Source organism: Salarias fasciatus, chromosome 20, assembly GCF_902148845.1.
Source record: "Salarias fasciatus chromosome 20, fSalaFa1.1, whole genome shotgun sequence".
Lineage (NCBI taxonomy): Eukaryota > Metazoa > Chordata > Actinopteri > Blenniiformes > Blenniidae > Salarias > Salarias fasciatus.
Window position 1 is genome coordinate 3,169,457 of NC_043764.1, and position 23,741 is coordinate 3,193,197.

At 45.6% G+C, this 23,741-nt stretch overlaps 3 protein-coding genes across 6 annotated transcripts in view; 2 read left to right on the plus strand and 1 right to left on the minus strand.

Annotated features, from left to right (window-relative positions):
• Positions 1-9,315, plus strand: hdac6 (histone deacetylase 6). 2 transcript variants are annotated; one of them, XM_030118759.1, is made up of 29 exons: positions 1-179; positions 528-617; positions 1,349-1,489; positions 1,578-1,663; positions 1,852-1,936; positions 2,017-2,057; positions 2,137-2,233; positions 2,475-2,572; positions 3,123-3,227; positions 3,709-3,777; positions 3,878-4,004; positions 4,164-4,229; positions 4,333-4,392; positions 4,552-4,641; positions 4,748-4,854; positions 5,098-5,165; positions 5,275-5,416; positions 5,497-5,625; positions 5,705-5,873; positions 6,150-6,355; positions 6,420-6,612; positions 6,745-6,894; positions 7,016-7,193; positions 7,336-7,472; positions 7,558-7,755; positions 7,832-7,999; positions 8,089-8,235; positions 8,352-8,480; positions 8,665-9,315. In XM_030118759.1, exons 2-29 carry the CDS (start codon positions 549-551, stop codon positions 8,731-8,733), a joined length of 3,324 nt encoding a protein of 1,107 aa, XP_029974619.1. In that variant the 5' UTR covers positions 1-179; positions 528-548; the 3' UTR covers positions 8,734-9,315. The 2 variants fall into 2 exon arrangements, with proteins under 2 accessions (XP_029974619.1, XP_029974620.1); XM_030118760.1 differs by having other exon boundaries at positions 1,352-1,489.
• The window catches only part of pcsk1nl (proprotein convertase subtilisin/kexin type 1 inhibitor, like), a 25,048-nt gene continuing 5,081 nt past the window's right edge, over positions 3,775-23,741 (minus strand). Inside the window, exons 2-6 of one of the 3 annotated variants that reach the window (XM_030118807.1) lie at positions 22,323-22,584; positions 21,283-21,529; positions 20,933-21,037; positions 19,714-20,132; positions 3,775-3,805 (exon numbers count right to left, since the gene is read on the minus strand). In XM_030118807.1, coding sequence (XP_029974667.1) covers positions 19,724-20,132; positions 20,933-21,037; positions 21,283-21,529; positions 22,323-22,584 — 1,023 coding nt within the window. In that variant the 3' untranslated portion in view covers positions 3,775-3,805; positions 19,714-19,723. Of the gene's footprint in view, positions 3,812-18,663; positions 20,133-20,932; positions 21,038-21,282; positions 21,530-22,322; positions 22,585-23,741 lie in introns of those variants that run through there. The other 2 variants (XM_030118808.1, XM_030118806.1) reach the window with 2 other exon arrangements.
• Positions 10,423-15,127, plus strand: lhfpl4b (LHFPL tetraspan subfamily member 4b). The gene is made up of 7 exons (XM_030118834.1): positions 10,423-10,447; positions 11,602-11,822; positions 12,832-13,036; positions 13,232-13,311; positions 14,059-14,206; positions 14,286-14,322; positions 14,643-15,127. The coding sequence occupies exons 2-6, from the start codon at positions 11,604-11,606 to the stop codon at positions 14,312-14,314; spliced, it is 681 nt and encodes a 226-aa protein (XP_029974694.1). The 5' UTR covers positions 10,423-10,447; positions 11,602-11,603; the 3' UTR covers positions 14,315-14,322; positions 14,643-15,127.

A 23,741-nucleotide genomic window follows, 5' to 3' on the forward strand; every position in this document is an offset into this window, starting at 1 on the left:
GCGCCGGTATTGAAGCAGCTTCGCGCTCAGACTGTGGATCCGGATCGGGTCCGGGTCCGGTTCCGGGTCCGTCTGGTCCGGGTTCAGGTGTGAATGTGTGCTGCTCAGAGCGGAACCGAACCGAACCGGAACGTTTGTTTGGAGTTTAATTTAGAGAAGAATTAACGTGGCGCCAACAGGTGAGCTGCTTTGTTTACGCCCACAGAACAAGACCGGGAGGGGGAGCTGGTCCAGATCCAGGTCCTGGTACTGGTACCGGTCCTATTCCCACTCCAGGTCTTAAATGAGAAAGAAAATAATTAGTTGAATATCTAAAATCAAACAAAGAATTCAGTGTTCAACCCAGAACAGAAGGTTAGCTGCTTTGTTTACACCCAGAGACCAAGACCGGGACCCGGAGTAGATCCCGGTCCTGGTGCTGGTCCCGGTGGTCTTTGAGTATTTATTAAATTATTTCAATCATTCAAGTATTTTTCAATGCATTTATACCGGAATAAACGACGTTGGGCGGATCCTGTGTTGTTCAGGTGGCTCTGAGAGGATCCAGAATGTCCGGATCCGATCCTCCAAGATCGGGACTCAAGTCTGTCAGAAGGTCCCCCAGACTGTCCCCTCAGGTCAGTCCAGACACACACGAGTTGAGCTTTAACAGGTTGGTGGGCGTGCAGGTTGAACATGGACATTGTGCTCTTGGTAACGCAGCTGGAGTTTTGATCCCGTTCAGATCAAGGTTTGATCTTTAACTGATAAGAAGGATCACTGTTGTACTGTTCAGTCGCTCCACACCGGAGGAGGGTGAAGGTGAGTGGACTCAGTCACGGTTAGGAGTGTTTTCGCTGCACTTTATGTATTCGATGTATTCTGACTTTACTTTTATAGCATTTAGCATCACTTTAGCAGTCTCAACATGTTTTTTCATAATCTGTCACATTGACACACAAACAGTTATTCCCATATTCACACCACTGATGACTGTGACCATGTAGCCTCACGTCCAAGGATACATCGACACACAGACATGGCAAAAATGCCTTCTTTATCTCCTGAATCACAACTGTCATCATATCAGCCTATTTAGATGGAGTTATTGTGTTGAAGTGCATACCATTAATGTTGCAATGCTGTCTGTGTGTGTTTCAGTGTTTTACATAGTTGTTACAGTTTTTCTGTACATCTTAAAGTGTATTATGTCAGTTTTAGGACAGGTTATTTATGTGTTGTAAGACATTGTAGTTTTCATGTTAATAATTGACTGTTGTTGCTGTGTGCTTCATACTGAGTGTTGTGGGCCAGAAATCATTATATGTGATCAACTGCTGTACTTTAACCCGGCCTTTCAACTCAACAGCAGGCCTCCAGCAGCAGCAAAGACAAAGACAGCGGGAAAGGAGGAGGAGGAAGCAGCCTGCAGGAGGTGAAGCGAAGAGGCAGGATGGAGCGGAGCAGAGAGGAGCAGGAGGAGGAGCTGAGCGGCAGACTGCATTCACTGGTGAGAAACAATAACACCACTTGCTGTGGTGATGAAACACTGAACTTCAACATGAAACTTCAAAATGTTGGATTTCGCCTCTATATAGAATCTTTCCAGCACGTCGGCAGCTACTGGAACTGGCCTGGTTTACTCCGAGATCTTCACCCACCATCAGAACCAGTGGGATCCCAGGTGAGCCGACCACAGAGTGACCGAGCCGACTGAACACCTGACCGACCAAACTTCAGAATGAATGGATGAACAACTGTCTGGAAACTCACATTTCAAATGGGGCCTTGAAGTCAATGAAGAGATGCCAAACTTGTTGTTTGTACTCTCACTGCAGTGTTTTTATCTCGGCTAAATGTTGTTGTTTTCAGTCATCCAGAATGTGCTGGCCGAGTGACGTCCATCATGGAGGAGCTGGAAAGTCAAGAGCTGCTGTCTTGCTGCGTCCGAGTGGAGGTTAAAAACACTTAAACCATTGTTTGTTTGTGTTTGTTTTTTTAATTAAAAAAAACCCCTGAAAGAGCATTTTGTTTCAGCCCCGAGATGCTACAGAGGAGGAGCTGCTGCTCGCTCACACGTGAGTGTTTCTGTCGCATGTCGTTCCTCCATCGCTGTGACCGTGGATGTAAATGTGTCATGTGTTCGTGTTACTGCAGGAAACAACACGTGGACACAATCCGGGCGACTCAGACGATGACCCAGAGTGAACTCCAAACTCTGTCGGAAACATTCGACTCTGTGTACCTGCACCCCGTAAGAGCTGAAACACGTTTCACTTTCCCAAGACACTGATCACACAGCTCTCACAACTGATACATAAAACTTAACAAGTGATAAAGGTATCGAAGCATGAGATCAGAGAGTTATAACGAAAAAGAAACTGTTAAATTTTTTTCTAGAATTTATTTTTGAAGCTACATTCAGTATCGCAGTGATGCTAACGCCATCCTCACATTTACAGAGATTTGTGTGTGTGTGTGTGTGTGTGTTTTAGGAGACCTTCAGTGTGTGTGTGTCGGCAGTGGGCTCGGTCCTCCAGCTGGTCGATCGGGTCATGACCTCGGAGCTCAGGAATGGGTTTGCCATTATCAGGTAATAACACGAAGATCTGAAAAAAGCTCAAAATGCCTTCATGATCCGGAGTGTGTCGATTCATTTGAAATCACAGATGTCACAAAAACTTAAATTAGTTAGGGGCTGGTGCAGCTTGGTTGCTATGGAGATGAAGCAACGCCTTCATTCAGGTTTTACATAGAAGCTTCAGGTGTGTAATGATGTTGCCATGGAGATGAGATGCTGTTGCACTACCATGGAGGTGAAGTGCAGGTGGGGGCAGAGAGGTTGTCGTGGAAATAAGAAACCACCCACTGGGATGAGATGAGGTTGCTGTGGAGATGAAAACTACCTTCAGGTTATCTAGTTGTTGTTGCCATGGAGACAAGAATCCATCTGTTGAGAGGCTGTTGTGTTACCATGGAGGAAGAAAACACCTGCAGATGTGTATTTAGATTGCTGGAAAGATGACAAAAACCTGCAGGTGGGCACTTCTGTTGCCATGGAGATGGAAAACCATCAACAAAAGGCCGGAGGACAGTATCCAGATATCCAGAGAACAGGGACTGATTTGTCTTGTTTCTCTCAGACCTCCAGGTCATCACGCTCAGCCGAACGAATGCAACGGCTTCTGCGTTTTCAACAACGTGGCGATCGCAGCTCGATACGCTCAGACCAGACACGCCGCCAGAAGGTAACAACCTCACCGTCCTCCAGTTCGGTTGTTTCTTGTTCGCACTAAGGGATACCGACTGGAGGAAAAGTTATGAGTCACAGAAGTGATGAGAGATGATCAGCTCTCATCTTTCTTTCCCTTTTTTTTTTCTTTTACTGTTTTACTGTTTAAAATGACCAAACCATAAGATTGGCAGACAGTTTGAGGATACACATTATTCCAACAGTTGTGTGCAGTTTATAATCAGACCTACAAAGATGCCAGGTCCTTAAATGAAGGAGGGGCAGTTACCCCGGGAATCGGATTTCGAAGGCCGCTGGCGCCCTCTTTCAGGAGGATCTGGATCTGAGAACCACAGTGCTGCAGCTAGCTGCTTAAACTGCATTTCTCTGCTGGAAAACAAGAAGTATTGTGCAACGTAGCGTTGGAATTGACTTCATGACTCTTGTGTAATTCGTGTGCTTTGTGTGTGTGTGTGTGTGTGTGTCATGTGCGTCAGGGTGTTGATCGTGGACTGGGACGTCCATCATGGTCAGGGTATCCAGGGCCTGTTCCAAGATGATCCCAAGTAAGCTCCTCCTCCTCCTCCTCCTCCTGCTCCTAGCAGCAGTCAATAGAGTGCTGCCATTGAAAAGTGATGTCTGTGTGTGCGTGTGCGTGTGTCACAGCGTCCTGTACTTCAGCGTCCACCGGTACGAGCGCGGCTCTTTCTGGCCTCACCTGCCGGAGTCGGACAGCGTGGCGGTGGGCAGCGGACGAGCTGAGGGCAGAAACATCAACCTGCCCTGGAACCAGGTGAGTCCCGACGGAGGATCCCCGGGTCCCCGTGCAGAGAGGGGTGTGAAGTGTTGGCTACGCGGTGAGGTGCCGCTTGTTTTAAGTCAGGGTGCAGCACAAGCAGGTGGCGTGTCGGCTGTTGGGCAGGGTCACAGCCCGTGTGTGTGTTTGTTTCAGACGGGGATGAAGGACGGAGATTATATCACCGCCTTTTTAAAGCTGCTGCTGCCTGTAGCCTGTGAGGTAACACACACACACACAATTACAAAAAACACAGTTGCAATTTGCATGCACACAGTGTGTGGTCCTCCTCATCATGTGTGTGTGTTCTTGTGTGTGTTTATAGTTTCAGCCTCAGCTGGTTTTGGTGTCTGCAGGATTTGATGCCGCTGCTGGAGATCCGAAGGTGAGAACTCTTCGGAACAACGTGGTTAACAGTTACAGGCCTTTAATTTTTATAACTGTGTGTGTGTGTGTGTGTGTGTGTGTGTGTGTGTGTGTGTGGGTGTGTGTGTGTGTGTGTGTGTGTGTGTGTGTGTGTGTGTGTGTGTGTGTGTGTGTGTAGGGGGAAATGTGTGTGAGTCCTCAGGGTTTCCATGTTTTGACCCACATGCTGATGAGTTTGGCCGAAGGTCGTCTCGTTCTTGCCCTTGAGGTAAAACACTTGACGTCTGTCAGTCTATCTATCCATAAGCATATTGAATGTTCACTTTTCATGGCTTCTGTCTGCATGTGAAGTTTTTCCTCTCACCTGTTTTCAGGGAGGTTATAACCTGCAGGCGACAGCAGAGGGCGCCGCAGCCTGCGTCCGAGCTCTGCTGGGAGGGCCGTGTCCTCCTCTGACTTCACCCACCGCTCCCTGTGACAGGTACACCCTCCGATCCTCCTTTGTTAGAAAGAAAAAAAATAACAGGAAGGAACCCAGACATGAGCCCTGAGGTCCTCCACATTCATCAGAAGTCAAGATCAGCACTTGCAGTGATTTTCCTCGGCTGGTCTTTAATGAATACTTCCTACTGATACATGTTTCTACGAGCAGGACACATCATTGCTTGCTTTGTCTCCCAGCATGCATCTGGTGCTTGGTTAACTTCCTGTCTTTGTCTCACAGTGCTCTGCAGTCCATCTCGGAAACTGTCTCAGCTCTATATCCACACTGGGCCTCTCTGCAAGTGCTGGGTAAAACACACACATGAGTGCGCACACTCACTTTGTGGTAATTTGACGGGACAAGCAGAAAGACCTGATTAAACGTGTGAACGTGATCATAGGTTTGGTCTCTGTGCAGAGGGCGCTTCGCTGGCCACAGGAGGCGTCTTCACAACCACGTCCATAGAGAAAAGCGCTGCTGGTCCGCCCCCCTCTGTTGCCGCGGCGACGGGTCTGGTTTATGATGAGAAAATGATGGAGCATTTGAACATGTGGGACAGGTGAGTCGCCGTAAGCTCAACATGACGCAGGTACATCCTGATGACGGTGGTAGTCTGAGTGATGTGGTAACTGGTTTCAGGCATCACCCCGAGCAGCCGCAGAGAATCTTCAAGATCTTCTCCAAACACCAGCAGCTGGGATTGGTGGACCGTTGCCGACGGATACCGGCCCGCCTGGCGTCAGAGGAGGAGCTGTTGATGTGTCACAGGTATGTTGGAGCCCGACTCACCTGTCCCGACAGAGGGCCTTCACACACACTGTCTGACGGTGTGTGTGTGTGTGTTCAGTGTGCAGCACTTGGAGCAGATGAAAGCGACGTCCACCATGAAGCCCAGAGATCTGCACAAACTGTCAGACAAGTTCAATTCCATCTACATCAACAACCAGAGCTTCCACTGTGCTCGGCTCGCCGCCGGGAGCTGCTTCAGCGCCGTGGAGCAGATCCTGAGCGGGCAGGTAACGCAGCTGATAGGATAACAGTAGCTTGAATTTTAGCGAGCTTCTGATGAGTTGAGCTGCAGCCGACTTGTAAAAAGTAGCTTCAATCTTCAAATGGTCGCAAAAGTTGGTAGAAGCTGGTTTGGTAAAAAGTTAACACGACCTGATAGGCTGAAGCCAGTCAACATGCTAAGAGCTTTTTAGAGGCTAACGTTAGCCAACATCAGTCAACAGACCGATAGGACGGCAGTCATGAGGCGACCCAGCAGATGAGCTGTGATTGGCTGTTTCCAGGTCAGTAACGGCGTGGCCATCGTGCGTCCTCCTGGTCATCATGCTGAGAGAGACGCCGCCTGCGGTTTCTGTTTCTTCAACACGGCTGCGCTCGCAGCTCGCTTCGCCCAGAAGATCTCCCACGAGCCTCAGCTGCGAGTCCTGATCGTGGACTGGGACGTTCACCATGGCAACGGGACGCAGCACATCTTTGAGGAAGACAGCAGGTGAGGAGGAGGAGGAAGAGGACGACTGTGTTCTCCAGGGACTGAGACTTCTCTCTGTCTGCAGCGTCCTCTACGTCTCCCTTCATCGCTACGACAACGGAGTCTTCTTCCCGTCTTCGGAGGACGCGGCGCCTGACAGGGTGGGCGTGGCCGCAGGGGCAGGGTTCAACGTCAACGTGGCGTTCAGTGGAGGACGGATGGGCGACTCCGACTACCTGGCTGCCTTTCACCATGTCGTCATGCCGATCGCGGCCGAGGTAACGACCGTCAGCCAGTCGGGAAAGAGCCCAACATCAACAGTCGCTTCAGCAGCTCAGTCTCGCAGAGTTCTGTCATTGGTCAGATGGTCAATACGGACTCGTGATTGGTCGTCGTTCTCTCTCCTGCAGTTCAACCCAGGCCTGGTTCTGGTGTCGGCCGGATTCGATGCTGCTCGGGGCGACCCGCTGGGCGGATACCAAGTGACCCCTGAGGGATACGCCCACCTCACACACATGCTGATGGCACTGGCTGGTGGGCGGGTCCTGCTCATTCTGGAGGTCAGTTTCCACCGGCGGACTGCGATCCGAACTGGTTTGATCCAAATTTCAGTGTTTGTGGGAAACGTTGGGTGCTGGTTTCATGAGAACTGAAATCTTTTGCCCCTGTCTTTCTCCTCAGGGGGGCTACAACTTGACCTCCATCTCCGACTCCATGGCGATGTGCACCCGCACGTTGCTAGGAGACCCTCCTCCATCCCTGGTGACGCCACTGCCGCCTCCACACCGTAACGCCACGCTGACCATCAACGAGGTCATTCGCCATCACGCCCCCTACTGGAAGTCCCTGAGGATCCACAGTGAGCCCCTCGTCTTCAGTCGAACAAATATATTAAAAAAAAAAAAAAAAAAAAAAAAGTTTTTAACACAAAAAGCAAAATCAACAACAAGTTATAAAGTTTTTTTGGAAAAAACCTTCACAAATCTCTGCATCTCTTTCAGTTCCAGAGTCTGTTAAGGCAGCACTGCCACCACCAAAGCATCGTGGGAAGCGTGGCTCTCAAGGAAAAGGGAGGAAATCAGATCAGATTGGAAATGACAAACCCCTGCTGCCCCCTTCTGGACCGGAGGACTCCACGGTAACCTGCAGTCACAAACACAGTCATAGAGGACAAAATGACCTCATCACTGTAGCTCCTCCTCCTTTTCTGTTCGTCCAATCAGACGGAGCAGAGTCTGGATCAGCTCACACAGGGATTGGCTGGTTTGGACATCAGTCAACTCTCTGCCAGTGACGTGCCGGTGACGTCCACTCCAGTGGGCGGAGCCCGGCCGAAGATCCGCCTCGGCCCTGAAGTGAAGGTGGAGTCTGGCTACATCACGTCGGAGCTCAGCCAATCGGATGAGAGTACGCTGCCTCAGGTGAGCCAACCACGCAGAGCTTTTAGCTCCAAGACACTTTAAGACCTTCCTGACTCTCGTCTCATTGATGGCTCAGCCTGTTGCCACGACGACGCAGGACTCGGTTGCCACGGAAGAGACATCAGTACCTGCAGCGGCGGCGGCGGCTCCAGAGACAGAGGCCGCACCAGAGACGGAGGGCGCGTGTGGATGGTCGAAGCCTGAAGTGTCTCTGGAGTTGACGTGTGGAGCCGAAATGGGCGGAGTCAGAATATAACCATTTTGCATCTCGTTCATGAATGACTCTTCAAACAAGAAGAATGTTTTCACAAGAGACTGTCCATCTGTTCACAGTCCACGCTCTACGTGGTCGACCCCCTGCCCTGGTGTCCTCACCTGGACGCCGTTAAGCCACTCCCACCATCAGGTATCGACGTCTTCCTGCCGTGTCAGGACTGTGGCGCCGACACCGAGAACTGGACGTGTCTCACGTGTTACCAGGTACAACTCGACCGTATATAAAACCAGCTGCATGTCCCACATGTCCAGGATCTCATCTGCAGATTGAGCGTCCCGCCTGTTTATGCTAACCCGCCGTGCCCGGTTCCGTCTCTCAGGTGTTCTGCGGTCGCTATGTGAACGAACACATGGTGACTCACGGCGTTGTGTCCGAACACCCCGTGGTCCTGAGCTTTGCCGACCTGTCGGTGTGGTGCTACCTGTGTGAGGCCTACGTGCACAACCAGGTAACACTCCTCTGTTAGCTCTGCACATCATCACATCATCGGCATAGACCTCGCCGTAGGAAAATCGCTGTTTTTAAAATTAAAGCCAGAAAGGAAATATTTTTGACTCACTAATTATATATTTGTATTTATTGTGGCGTGACACACCTGTTGGTTGACGCATTTTTACGTTTCTGCTCTTCAGATTCTCTTTGAAGCTAAAAACGCAGCTCACTGTGCCAAGTTTGGAGAGGAGATCCCACCGTGGAGCTAGAACAGCCACCACAGGAAGCCCTCGTTTTTCTCCCTTCATCTTTTCTCTGTTTTTTATTGGAGAGTTCACCTCATCAACACCAGCAGTATTGGTGCTTTGTTGGAAGTTTTGTCGAAGTTAGTAACATTACACTTGTTCCCAATGCTGCAAAATCCACCGTATGCAATTTTACTCTTGTAAAAAGAACCCAGCAACATCCAGCTGCCAACTAGCAGAGATCTTTGTCCTCATCATCATCAGCAGCAGCAGATTGTTGGTGGAAGTTCTCTGAAAATGTGAACAGTCACCAGCAACACACTCTGGACACTTCACTGAGAAGATTCTGAAAGGAAAAACTGCACATGAAGGAAGAACACACTGAAGAGAAGTTTTTACCTATCAGTAGCCTCCAAACACACAAATGCACAGAAATGTTTTTAGTTTTATTTTTATTTTTGGAACCAAATGACCGTCTCCATTTTTGAGCTACTGTTTTTCTGTATATAGTTTGAATTTTGTGATTGTGGCACGAGATGAGTGATGCAACGTTAACAACTATGATGGACACAAAAAAAAAACAAGTTTATTCAATAAAAGGTTTTGACAAAATTTGTTTTATTTTTTTTTAACTGTAAAACTGCCACGTCCAGGATAATCTGGACTGGGAGTCATTCTGGAGGAAAACACTGCTCTGATTGTCTATTTACTGAGTATGTGCAGAACAACTGTGTGTCTCATGACCAGAAGCCGCATTTCCGAAAAGTTGCATTTCCTCCTGTTTCCATGGAGATGGAGTGTCTTCAAAAAGTTCCACCTCACCCACAAAACGTTGCTTTCCGAAAAGGTTTGCCTTTTCATTTCAAATAATTGAAGACAGATAAGTTAACACAACTGAACTAGCCACAATATATGAATTTGTTAAAAATGGAAAAATACAGATAAAACTATCTTTTTTTTCAGGAAGAGAAAAGATGAGGAAAAAAAATAGAGGGAAATTAAATGAAACAAAAGAAATAAGATAAGTGATTTTAAAAAACAAAGGGAAGAAATGATTAGAAAAGTAAAATAAAGGTTGAGGAGACATGAAAATCTCAAATTGCTCAAACAAGCGGCTGTAAACTATTACAGCACGAAAAATCTGTGAAGAAATAAGCAAAACTCTTGGCACAAGTAAAACATCTAAATTGAACCTGTTACACTTCATGAATGCAAGGTGAGTTTTTGTATGTAAAGTTTCTTCCCTCTTGATTTCAGTTATTTAGCATGTTTTGTGGCTCCAGGCAGATTTTACTTTGTGGAAAATGGTGAAAAGAGCTCTTTCGGTGAGATGATGCTTTTGGTGAGCCCAGCAGCAGATTGCTGGGCTGCAGGGGGGATGTTGTGGACTGGTTTGGCTGATAAGGCGTCATTCCTGGGCCGGAGCTTTACATTGTGCCTGGCTGGGATGGTCTGGGCTTCAAGCACACTTTTGAGATGTGGAATTGAACCTGCAGCATTTTTGAATGAGAGACGAGCACTCTACCGACCACTGTAATGTAAGTAATAAAATGAATGAATGGATAAATGAGAGCTTTGATTTGCAGTTCTTCCACTCGCCTGCAGGAGGCGCAGCCTGCTGTTTGTGCCTCCGACGTCCCGCTGCTCTTCATCCCTCCATCCTCCTCCCGCTCTTCCTCCTCTGCGCCCGGCCACCAGCACTCTGCGGACTCAGGGACGGACCCAGGCGCAGACGCAGGTCTGTTTATTTGCTCCTCGTGCTGGTCGTTTAAACGCGTGCCCGGTACTGAATGTCGGTAAATCAGAACCGTGATGCCGTGACGTCGGTCTGTCGGTGCTTTGATGTTTATCTGCCGCTGATTGGCTGTCGGTCGGTCCGTTTGATGCTGCCGCTCGCTCACGTCATTTATCATCCGCGGCTTCACGTTTTGTTTATCGTTCACTTGTTTGCTGCAGGTTGTTTACTGCAGCCCCCCGCCGGCTCCTACTGCGGTATTTGTCGCGTGTTGAGGTTTCGGTCCATCCATTCAGAGGTCCGTCGAGAAATGTGGCGTTTTAAGCCGCATTCATAACAGTCTGTAACATTTCTGAAGAGAAGCTGCAAACTCTCCTCTGTTGCTTCAGAGAGCCATAGATTACATTACAGGCCGTTCAATAAATAATAATTTAGCTCGAGGGTCTGCAGCTTTCATGACCAAAAGAGTTTTTATGATTTTCCACCAAATAAAATTTGTCTGGAGCAGAAATGATCTAGAATAAAATTACTGAGGAAAAAAATCTATACAAATAGGATTCCAGTGAAGCGTCTTACTGTTAGAAGACGATATGAACAAACTAGGTTGAAACTGATTAGATTTTACATCTGCACAAATGAAGAAAATGTTTCAGTCGTCATACATGTTGATGAATGTTGTAAAGATGGATTCATCTGTCGGCTTGATCAAAGGAGCAAGTCCACAGATAGAATATTTGGATGAAGTAATATCCACTTTGCAGAAATTCAAATATTGCATGAAAAAAATACTGTTTATGGTAATCATCATCAATCATATGAACAGTCAACATCTTCACTGGGTCTATTTTTTTTTACAATGTGATGTCAATGTCAGTGTCAGTTTTATTTGTATAGCACATTTAAAAAGATTGATTGCCAGCCAAACTGCTTCCCAGTAAATAAAAAAAGTAAACCCATATGAACAGAGCAGAGGATCCTGTGGTGGCTCTGCTCTGCTGAAGGCCGATGTGATCTGCTCCATACCGTCTGCCTTTACAAAGATGTTTGATGTTCTAAATTTCAGAAATTTAAATGAATGATGGTTCCTGTGGTCTTGCCTTCTGTCTCTATAAATCTGTTTTCCACTGAGTGTTTTGTTTCCTGTTTGTCTCTCCCAGTGATGTCGGCGTCGCCCGCCCTCGCCGACCTCTCCCGTCTCTACCAGACGGAGTTTGTCCGAAGCGCCCGGGCGGTTGGCGTCCTGTGGGCCGTCTGCACTCTCTGCTTCGCCATCATCCAGGTGGTCATCCTGGTGCAGCCGTCCTGGATTGGCACAGGGGACGCGAACCCTCAGCGGTTAGGCCCGCCCCCACCTAGCGGGACCCTGGGACTGTTCGAGGTGAAAAGCTCCGTTCATCTATGAAGTCAGCACGCACTGAAAGCTCTGGATTTCAGATGGGGTGAATTGGTGGGATGGTAAAACAAGAAAACATTCAGAACTGGAGAACTGCTTCATTATTGTTCAGCATGACCATGTTTTATGTGATGTTTCCAGCAGATCCCAGGGTCTATCATCACACCCCAGAAATATAACTTCATTCACCCATTCCTCAGTTACACCTTGGATTGTAACTTTGATGTTACTGTTGGCTTTGTCTAAGTAAAGTAATACTACATGATGATTGCATTGACAATCGCTCTCCCTCTTCATCCCGTCGTCGGAGATCGGAAGCTGCTAAGTGATTCCTTCCTGACATAAATCCTCAACTGAACAGAAAATACTTGTGTCAAATGTAAACAAAATGAAATGTCAGATTTTTTTAAAACTTAAAGGAATAGTGGACTATTTTCTCAAAAGTCGAAGCCAAACGTTTGTTACTCGCTTTTTGAAAAACGCGCATGCGCCAGACCATCCTACCAGCTCTACTACTTCTCCCGAGGAAACGCCTATCAATGTTGGAAGTGTGCGAGCGCGAGCCCACCTTCCCCGGGCGTTTACAGTTTTTGCAATCGGCCTCGCTCATAAAGCTTTTCTTCCGAAACAGGTACAGTTTAATTATGTCAGACTCGCCATCGGTAAGTACTGGCTGAAACCGAAGCTCACGGCTACATAAAAACTCTGAATGCGCCGATAACGGGAACAAGCGCACTTGACGGCGTTACGCAAGCATTCTCCAGCGTGATTGACATGTTGGAGGACCAATAGTTGAGATTCCCATCCCGAAATTCATTGGCTAGAACATCGTCCACTGTACCTTTAAAATGTCATTTTGTATAAACAGTCTTAGGTCCCAACACTGACCCCCGATGGACAGCATGTGATGAATGGAATTCAACAGCCATCATGGCCGTCTTATTTTTCTGGAAATGTGTTTTCTTCAAATCTTTGTTTCCGTGTTTGTGCTCAGGTGTGTCTGGAGTCCGACTGGCCGGTCCCGGACTGTCGTGGCGGTCTGTCCACGCTGTCGCCTCTTCCTTCCTTCCAGTCGGTGGCAGTGCTGGTGGGCGTGTCTCTGTGGGCGGTGTGGACCAGCGTCCTGTGTCTTTGTCTCTTCAGGTTCTGCAGCGCCGCCACCGTCTACAAGATCTGCGCCTGGCTGCAGCTAACGGCGGGTCAGCTCCCGGTTCTGTTCATTCTATTGATTCAACTGTTTCTACTGTTGCGGCAGCTTGTTTCCCCTTCTGCTTCCCCTTTTGTTTGAGTTGATTTTATTGCTTCTACTATTCCTGCTGCTCCTGTACTCACTGCAGCTTCTTCTAACAGTTTGTGAACCACTAGAGGGCGGTGTTGTTGTCTCTGATTGGCAGGTTTCTGTCTGGCGTTGGCTTGTCTGCTGTTTCCGGACTCGTGGGAGAATCCCGAGATGAGAGCTCTGTGTGGAGACTCGGTGAGCTGAAGGCAGACTGACTCTCCGTGGTGGGGTACAGTCTGGGAACTCCATCTGATTGGGCGGGGAATGCCAATGGCTTACTTACCTTAATTTGTTCTGTTTCACGTTCTCACTGAAAGATTGAAAGTGTAACAAACTTCTAGGTTACAACAGCGGGTTTACACATTTCAAGTGAAAACATCATTTTCAAGTTTTCGTTTCAGAAAAATTTCACATTTACACGTAATGGAAACAATACCTGTTTACACACCAACAGAAAAGCTGAAAATGATGCAGCTACGATGAGTACCCAGATATTCAGATGGACAGACGGCCAAGTTAGATTGTTATTAGGGAGATTCTCAGCTCTAAAACTACCAAGTCCTGGAGAATGTGGACCAGGACCAGGACCTGGAGAATATGGGCACTCTGGAGGAAAACGTTGTTACTGTTCATCGACTGAGCATGAGCTCAACTATTTACTACAGTCATGGTGCTCATGCGTAGTAGCAACATTTCCGCCATTAACATGGAGATGGAACGCAAGTATTTCTAAAAAGTGTTTTCCTCCATTTGAATGAAGTGTTTTCGAAACGTTGGAGCCTCTTTCAAAAAGCTGCGTTATCAGTGGCTCCAAGCACTGTTGTTGTTTAAACAGACCCCCGAAAAGTTTTGAGTTTTCATCTGAAAACGGTGTTGTCTAAACGGTGCCTGAAATCGTCTGATGCCCGGTGTGGTGCTGCTGTTGGTGGGTTCTGTCCCCAGGTGGGCAGCTTTTCTCTGGGTACCTGCTCTGTGCACTGGGCCTACATCCTGGCCATCCTCGGGGTGCTGGATTATGCCACTCTGGCCACGCTGGCCTTCGTCCTGGCCAACAGACAGGACGCCCTGCTGCCGCCCGACTCCCAGGAAGGTGAGCAGCGGGACGGTGGGGTTGAGAGTTTATCTCTGCGGATGGTTCGGTGTCATGATGAGTTTCTGTGTGTCTGCAGTGACCACAGGGCTGCTGATGTCTGCGTGATGCTCCAGGTCAGTACTTCAGAAAACCTTGAAGTAAAACATACTGAAAACCTTGAAGTGTCAAGCTTGGATTGAGGCTCATTTTCACGGCAACATTTTAGGTGAAAATGCACCATTTCTGTGTTTTCCTTTCAGAAAAGTTTCGTGTTTATATGACAACATTTTGAAAACGATATCTGTTTACATAGGAATGCACAACAAAGGTTTTGCCTTTTCACTTAAAAACACTGTTGCTTCCCACTTCACCCTCTGGAATCGTGGTACATACCAGCGTCTTGAGATCATTTCTTACTTCCTTCTGCTTTGTTCTATTCTTCTTTTCTCTGCAGGGACGTTTGGTCCGTCTCTGTCCACCTCCATCTGATGTCTCCATCCTTCATCATCCTCTCCAATGAGGACGACACACATTATTTACAGAGACAGATTTATTCTGTCACAGTATTTCAAAAGAAGATGGTTCGGAGATACTTAAATGAGAAAGAGAAGCGCGTGAGGAGGGAGAGTTCCTCTGTGAAGTCACAACAAACAGAAACTCAGTGTGTTGGATAAAATCTTCCTATGTAGTCTGTCCCCTCCAAAAAAGTTTGAGGTGTGTGTTTATGTGTCTAGATTCCTCTACAGAGGTGACTTGGTTTAACACAAATGCTAGAAGCAGCAGCGGACGGTTAGCCATAAGCAGCTAGCCGCTGATGTACATCAGTGAATGTTAACTAACAGAGTTTGCACTTTAAAATATTGTTAGCATTATTGTTACTGCAGATCAAATGATCAGCTAATTGACTTCTTTATTGTATTCTGTTACTTTAGGTTTAGCACAAGTCCAGTTAGCCTAGAGTTCTCCTCAAGTACATTTAGCCTCCAGTTAGCTTGTAGTTAGTTTAGTTCAGTAAACCAACAGTTTTCTTTTGGGTCACCTTGGTTTAGTTACTGAGAGTGAGCAGGCTCGGTTACCTTATAATTAGCCTCAGCTCAATTTTGTTGAGAAATGCATTTACGTTAGCCTAAATGAGCCAGATTAGAATAGCTAAGGGTTAATTTGTTAATTTATGATTATTTTTTTACGTGTTGTAGCGTAAATTTTTTTTTTTTCTTTCAGTTCTTCTAACCTAAATATACACATTTTCCTCTGAATAAGCACAGCGTTTATTCCAAGTCTAGTTAAAGAACATGTTTAACTAGAAATATATAAAGCAGTAAAATTAGTTTGCCCCAAATTCTGTGTACAATTACTCAAGTTTCATGTCTTATGGACTAATGTTGCCAGATGGAACTAAGATAGATATACCGTGACATGAGTGAAGTTTTCAGTCTTTGTGCTAAGCTAAGCTAAACATGAGTTTAGTCATGAGCATGACAATGACCGTCAGTGTCTTGCAGATGGTGTGTTGTTTATTAGACAATGATGTCTTTTTTTAGAAACTGCTTGTTAGTAATCTTGACACTGTACAAGAATTTATTTTCGTAGAGCATGTTTGAATGTACATGGCGTAATTTCTTAAAATATAAAATTTCAGACCAATTCCTTCTAATTGATTTTCTTTTTACATGTTTATATTAAAAGGACGAACTGGAAAGGGCATTTGGTTATCCCATTCTCCTGATGACTGCAAATCACAAAGCCCGAGAGTGACAGTGAATGGGCTCGTCTCAGTGGCAGCTCATTCCACAACTTCAGGGGTGATGACAGAAAAAGCTCTGTCCTCTCTGAGCTTTGGACCTCAGTATCTCCAGGAGCAACTGATCAGCTGACCTGAGTCACCCAGCAGGGGTGAAACAGCTCAGAAAGAAGGACCGTGAGGCCAGACTACTCAAAGAATTAAAAAAAAAAATTGCAAAGGCTCTAAAATACAAAGGCAGCCACAGCAAGAGTTATAGGTTCACTCTTCCCTGTTCTAGTTTGTAGTCCGACTGCTGTGTTCTGAACAAACTGGAGACTTGTAAAAGATGACTAACTGACTCCAATATTACAGTTGTGTAAGTGCAATACAATGATCCAACCGAGATTTTAAAAAAAATGACTCACTGCTTCAAAGTACAACTATGGTCGAGAGGAAGCTTTCTGTCTAGAAATGAAGAAAACACCTCCTCCGAATGCTCCTGCCGGTGAGTCATATCCTGAGTCATGCTGCTGCCTGGAGAGAAAGATGGAGAGCATAGCTGTATGCTTTTCAATCGTCCAATCAGCAGACAGTGTGGCTCTTTGCCCCACCACCATCGCGTTTGCCTCAAATGTGAATGAAGAGGAGGGAAACGAAGTGAAGTTTGGTAGGACAAGCAGCTTTGACACTTCAGTTCATGACAACCTTGTGAAAGCACAAGGTCTTCTTGTCTTCTTGCGAAAAGTTACAGATGTGCCATTTTTACAACAGAGCGGCAATACTGTACACTTTCACTTGAGCAGCCTCTCTCTTTTCCTGCTTTTTTTGTTGTTCTAACCAAAAGATAGAGATCAACCAAGACGTGGTACATTTTTCTTTGTGTGGTTGTTTGAAAATACACGAAGAACACCAGGAAAAGCCTTGAGCAGTATTAATTTCTTGTTTTTATTGTTTTGATAGGTCCTCAAGAAAAGACAAAAACAACTGATGACAACAGAGGGGCGATATGCAGTCTATTGATTTTTTTTCATTATAGTTTGATTCCCAAAGACCATTTGCTAGCTCTTGCAAAGATGTCCGCAGGGAAGTGGTGAGGATCCAAACATTTCAGAGTATTGCTTTATCAGTTGGATCTCACAGTGCTCTGATCTGTTGGCTCCATGAAACTGGGCATCAAGCTGTTCAAGTGGTTCCTCTGGTCCTGTTGAAGTTGTTCTAATGATGAGTCACTTTCCACTGGGATATCAGTGGAGGCGTCCCGAGACAGAGTCCATAGTTGACGGCTTCATTTCAGGAGCTCCTTCCTCTTGCCATGTTCAGATCACACCTGCTGTAGAAGTCTGTCACTGGCAGAAAGTACTGCTTGATATAATCAGGTGCTATGTTTTCCAGTGATTAAATCAAACGTGGTTTTGCTAACCCTCTTTTCATGAATGACACCAATCAAAGCTAGAGACCTTGTCAGGGCTCAGCAGGGACAAATGTCGCCCAGTCTGGATGTCCAACAGTGATGGTTTGAGACGCTTTCTCCTTTGAATGTTGCGTTGGCAGGGGCTTCTCCTGTCCATGACTTAAATGGTCACTCATTGGATGCTGGTTTGATTTGAGTTAATAGGTCATTTATCAAGAGTACAAAGACATTTTTACTTGGGTCATCTTTCAGCCTCTTTCTTGGTGGTGTTATTGTTAGTATTTGAATTTCTTCACCTCTCATTATTTCATACCCAGGTACATGATAGTTTGATTCCCATAGATCTTTTACCACGAATGAGCGAGAAATAGACTCCCTGGGCCATACCATCAGAATCTACAGCACTGGCTTAAGGATATCATTTGAGTCAGATAGTTATGGTTGAATGATATCAAAGAATGAACTAATCAGAACTGAGGAGGTCGCCCCACCAAAGGACAACAAAGGGGAGATCCAGAACATCTACACATGCCTCGGGGTTACTCAAGCTCATGGAAAACATGAGTCTGCAAGCAAGTCAACCACAACCAAATACTTTCAGATTGTGAGGCAAGTCCTAACAAATTTGTTGAATGAGAAGACCAAGGTCCGGGCCAACAACAAGTATCTGCCAATCATCAGATCCCCAGCCGGAATCATAAACTGGCCAAAGGAGGAGATAGAAGCCTCATACATCAAAACAAGAAAGTTCTTCACCATTCATGAAGTTTTCCACCCCAATATCAGCATCCTGAGACTATACACTGAGAGACAAAGGGGAGGCCACAGACTCATGCACATTACAGCTACTATCAAAGATGAAACATCTTAAATCCACGAACACATCAGGAAGATGTGAGCCTCAGACAGCTGAAACCTGATGAGAATAAAGAACAGCAGGTAAGATGGACAGACAAGGCATGTATTCCGACATGGCATGTACCACCACCAGATAGAGCAAGTGGTCAAAATCAAGAATACCTGCCAATGGTTTGAAAATACTGGACTGACAGACAACATGGAGGCACTTATCATGGCATCACAAGAACAGGTACTGAGCACAGGGCCATAGGGTTGAAGGTCTACCATAGTAGATCTGTATTAAGGGTGATCTTACCACAAGTATTTTTCTGTGTGTTTGCATATGTATGTGCGTGCGCGTGTGCATTCATGTGACAAGAAAAGAAAAGCTGGCAGGTCAAGTTATCAACTTTATTTCTATTGTTACACAAAACATTTTCACCACAAAACGGACAACTCATCACACTGACAAGGCAAAGCACAAATATGAGAACCGACCAATCACAGGGGCCTTGGTTACTGCCACCACCCGCCAGCCAATCACAGAGCCGTACGCTTGAGGATCATAGTGGGTTCCAGTTGTCACCAGGGCTCAGAATTCCAAGTTGTATAAATGCTGTAATGAAATGCTAACAAACTACTTAAAGTCAGAATTCAAAATTTTAACTCCCCATTCTTCTAAGGTGCGTTTTCAATACGGCGGCTTCTTCGTGACATTTTGGCATAAACTTTGTTGTTTTCCTAACTTTTAATTGACCTTTGAGTAAGGCCCACTCCCACACTCCCGTAGTTACTGATCAGAAAAGCTGTGAAGTTTCTTATCGATGTGGCAACTTCAAATCAAGAGGAAGAAGCCTCATCTAACATTCAGTCATGTAAGCTAGGCGGTTAGTTTAAGGAATTTCATCACTCCTAGTGTTATGTGATTGATATTATGTGACTAGATTGCTAAAATTATACAAGATATTGCCTTTCCATTGGAAAAATGGGATGAAATAAAACCTGTTTCTCACCCTTTTGGGATTCCTCATATCGCAGTTGCACATGTCCCAGGCACATACGTAGCTTTACCAGTTTTGCATCTTAATTTAGTTAATTAAATAGCTCAGAAAACAACCCCAGTGTGACCAGCTCTAATGATTTTCCACAGAGATGTGCATTCACAATATCCAAGTTCTGGATAGTTGGTAGTTCAATGCCCTTCGTCTGTTTGTGCACTGTGTCAGCTCTTAGCCAAAGGTCAATAAGGGATCCTGAGCTCCAAGACAACTGGAACACATGAACTGGTTGTGTAATGGTGTACCGTAGTGTTCCAAATATGAGACCTGTGTTTTTCTTCTTGGAAATAGCTTTGAAAAAGTGATGTCTTATAATTGGACCAGTACAGTAGTGGAGTGGTGTGAAGATGTGCCACAGAGAGACATACAAATGGGTTATTTCTGAGAAAAAGCATAATCTTTTCTTCAACCAGTCTGGTTAATTTTTCACAGAAGCGGCAGAAAAACCTAAAAACAGTGAAAATAACTGGAAAAATGATAAATATCTTATCTTCCTCCTCCTCTCAAACCCTCATATACTCCAGAATCTGATCAATTAATAACTGGGGGTCATAATTCAGGGCGGCTCTTCTTCGGCGCCGACGGCTCCCACCATTCAGTTCTTCCTCGTCCACCATGCTGTCAATGCGCTTCATCCTCTGCAGCCCGGTGGTGGCGGCAACGTGGGGACGGAGCTTCTCCTCCTCTTCCTCCTCGACATCCTCCAGCCTCTTCACCCTGAGGAGAGGGGAGTCGTTGGTCGCAGACGTTGGAGTCGGGTCATCCAGAGAGCGACGGCTCCTCTTGTGCATCGGACCAACGGCGGTCTGGACAGAGTTGACGGACAGGTCCCTCCTCGCTCTCGGGCGAGTGGAGGAGATTGCCATTGCGTCGTTAGCGCTGATGCTCGACAGTATCCTAGCAACCAGCCGCCTGGTGGAGATTGAGGAGAACCAAAGAAAAAAGACATCAGACTGGTTCAGCTCAGATGAGCCAAAAAAAAAAAACTCATCATGTGCGAATTAGAGGCTTTAATCTTTAATCAGTGTGTTCACATTTAAAGGTGCATTAAGGAGTTTTTCAACTTTAAAAATACTTATTTTCCACCATAAATATGTTACACATTTTTAATGATGTGTACAATGTGCCCTGACATATTCATTACAAGCACCTCTAACAGCGCTAAATTGTCACTTAAAAGCTGCAGTGCTGGTCCGGCACCAGAGTTTTTTAGGGGAGAATTTGAAAGGAATGACGTAATGCACGCTCCGGCTGGCCTGAGGGAGTTAGGTTTCACTTTGCCCGCCATTACTCGACATTACAGATGCTTAGTGAGCAACAACTGAGCAGGATCTTCCAGAAAGTCAGAACAGACTGGCTTCTAGCACTGCCACAGCTCCACACAGACTCCACCAGGTAAAAGAAACTTACATTTTACTCGAGCGCTACTAAAAGAGCGAGGAAGGAGTTCCTCTCTTCCGTGCACGAAAGCCAACAGGCACGAGTTTTTCACTAAGCTGCATTACGCCCAAGGCCTGCAGGGGGCGCTGTTTCGCATAAAACGTGCAAACTCCTTTATGCACCTTTAATCTCCATTACAATAACTTTGATATTGAAATGTGTAGTTTATAGTAGTTTTACATTCCATTTCTGTATTTTCATTGGGATTTCTAAAAAAAATTTTTAATGATCAAGCAGAAAAAAATGCTTCCCCCCCATCACAGATTTCTCACCTCAGGGTGTCCTGGTCTCGGCTCGGTTCTGATTGGACTCTCATGTGCTGAAGTCTCTCCTGATTGGCTCGTTCCAGCAGAGTCTGAGCCAGCCGTGGCTCCATCCTGCCAATCACACCCATTATCATAAATAACCAGTCTTATTGAAAATTCAAACTGGATTACACTCTACATATTTTCTTGAAAAGTACCTCAGTTGTTCTGCTGTTTACTGCTGATCAAATGTAATTATTTACTTGGTATCATGTGGACTCAGTTGCTATTGTGTTGTAATGATGAGAATAGCAGTGTTCATGATTTTTGCAAAAGACTGCTAATGTGTGACATCTCAACTTTGATCGCAGTCTCACCGGTCCAACAGGGCCTGGGCCAGCCGGGGCTCCACCAGGCCCCACCAGGCAGCTTCGGGCCTCCCCATGCTCATCAGCCCCCGCCCCGTCTCATCATAGTCTGCAGGCACGGGTCCCCGGAAGTCACTCTGGGGCCCCTGATCATCCTCTTCATCCTCCTCTTCCTCCACCACCTCCACGTCACCCGGACCAACCAAGCCGGCGCTCTCCGCCTGGCTCAGCAGGCGCAGCAGAGCACCCAGGTAGGCTGAGGAGAATTTCAATTTTTTTTTTTGTTTGTTCATTTTATTCGGACATGAACCTACTGAGAATGGGGCAACACTTTCAAGGATCATTTTCTGGATAGAAACATCACTGATTTTATTTCTAATAACATTAATTAAAAAAAAAAAAAGAAATGTGTACAAATCCAAAGAATTAGATGCAGTTTATATGTCAATGAGTTGTTTTTGCATTTGTATAGTATTTTAAAAAGTTAATAAAAAAGATATTTTCATTTAAGTTTTCAGTGCATCAAAATATTGTAACAGATTTTTAAAGTTTGTCATATTATGTTGTTTATTAATACATGATCGAATAACATTTTTCAATAAATACGTCTCAAATTTAATTTGACAAAATATTTTCACCAACATTTCATCAAAGTAATTTTTCTTTTTTAACCCGAACCTATGAAATTATTTCACATTAACCATAAAAAGTTTAAATAAGTAACATTGACACCCAGTGTTTCAAATCAAATAATAGAATGCAGACAGCGTTCTTCTCTGCTCCCCTTTGGAGGAGGGAAGAACAGGTTGAGTGTTGCACAGGTTGCCAGTTTAAGAGAGGACTTCCTGGTTTTATTTCTCTGATTGTTCACATTTTTTAAAGGATGCTGAGGTTTTCTTGAGTTTTGATGAAAGCATTTGTTTTGCCTTAAACCAAAGACAAGAATAATTTTTTAAAAAAAGTTGTTACAAATTGTAAAAAGAAAACTTTTAACAGTTTAATGAAAATAAAGGTTTTAAATTAACGAGGGGAAAAAAAATGTTTCCTACCTGCTCGTTGCTCCTCCTCCTCCTCCTCCCTCCGCTGATCTCTTTCCACCAATCGCTTCAGGGCCTGGTCCAAGCCCCGCCCCCTCCAGTCATCCGATTGGTAATATAATTCATTGGCCCCGCCCCCTGCCTGTGTTCCCGGGAAGGACATCATCTGGTCCTCATAAGGCAGCACGTCCCGGAGGTCTCTGCGCTGGCGTCTGACTCCGCCCACTGACATATCCAGGCCACGCCCCCCTCTGCCACGAGCTGCTGGCAAAGGCTGATTGAGAGAGGTCAAAAGTCAGAGATCACCAAAGATCACCCCCTGCTGGGCAACTGGCCACTCACCAACATTTTCTGACTACCTGTTAGTGGGTTTTCAGTAAAGTGAGCCAGAGCTTTAAAAACAAACCATAACAGATTTAAATGTGTAATAAGGCTGACGGAGAGGATGAGGCACAGAGTCGTATATGTTCATTAAAAGAAGAAGCGACAGCAGTGTATAAAGGTAGGAGATAAAAATGGAGTGGTCAACTATCAAAACTTCCCCCTATTAACATAATGGCTTCGGTCATTTTTTGACAAAAATGAGTTTTTGTCCTAAATCATCTCCATCAATGGTAAAATTGACTAAAGCCTTATTTGAAAGAGGCTTATTTAAACTAAGGCTTTGGGCATTTTTACCAGAGATCAGCAGCATTATCAAGAGATGATTTAGGCCAAAAACTCATTTTCATCAAAAAAAGACTGAGGCCATTATGGGTGGCGCAAAGTTGCAGTGAGGTCCAGAAGCACGATTCCCAGCATCAACGGATAGAGTGCAAACTCATACTGTATAAAGTGCATGTATAAAACATAACAGAAACTCAGAGAACTTGTGGACTTTAAGACGCTGTTTACAGAATGCTTTATTGTATTGTTTGTGCATTTTTGTTTTAGAAAATGATCAATTTCCATTAGCAGTATTAGTAAATAGTTCTTCTGCAAATAGGTGGACAATTAACAACGTTTTCCTCAAGAGTGTCATGATTCCTGCTACATATTCTCCTGGCCCTGGTCCTGGCCCTGGTCCTGGTCCACAGCTGCATATATAGCCTGTTTTTAGGCTATTGTCCTTAAATTTTGTGTTTTCTACAAAATATATATTCAGGACCATGTATGCATTTTATTCTGAATGGCTCGAATGTGCTCCTCGCACATGCGCTCCTCTGCTTCTCCGGCTGGGCGGAACAGAGGCGCAGCGGAGCGATGCGTACGCTGTGGGTTTTGAGAATACGGAGTGGAGCGGACCGGAACGTAGCGGGGCGGAACAGAGCAGACACGGATTATGTGGAATTCCTCTGTAACAGTCCAACTTGGAGATTCAGAGAGAATCTCTACAACTGAACACACCTCCACGATTCCTGAAGACCACTCACTTGAAATCTGAATTAAAGG

Excerpts from the sequence above, each read along its gene's own strand:
- hdac6 (XM_030118759.1), top strand. The coding sequence starts at position 549 with ATGTCCGGATCCGATCCTCCAAGATCGGGACTCAAGTCTGTCAGAAGG. Across the intron at positions 1,664-1,851 it reads CAGAACCAGTGGGATCCCAG|TCATCCAGAATGTGCTGGCC; the intron begins GTGAGCCGACCA and ends TGTTGTTTTCAG. Across the intron at positions 4,642-4,747 it reads GTCTCGTTCTTGCCCTTGAG|GGAGGTTATAACCTGCAGGC; the intron begins GTAAAACACTTG and ends ACCTGTTTTCAG.
- lhfpl4b (XM_030118834.1), top strand. The coding sequence starts at position 11,604 with ATGTCGGCGTCGCCCGCCCTCGCCGACCTCTCCCGTCTCTACCAGACG. Across the intron at positions 11,823-12,831 it reads GGACCCTGGGACTGTTCGAG|GTGTGTCTGGAGTCCGACTG; the intron begins GTGAAAAGCTCC and ends GTTTGTGCTCAG. Across the intron at positions 14,207-14,285 it reads GCCGCCCGACTCCCAGGAAG|TGACCACAGGGCTGCTGATG; the intron begins GTGAGCAGCGGG and ends GTGTGTCTGCAG.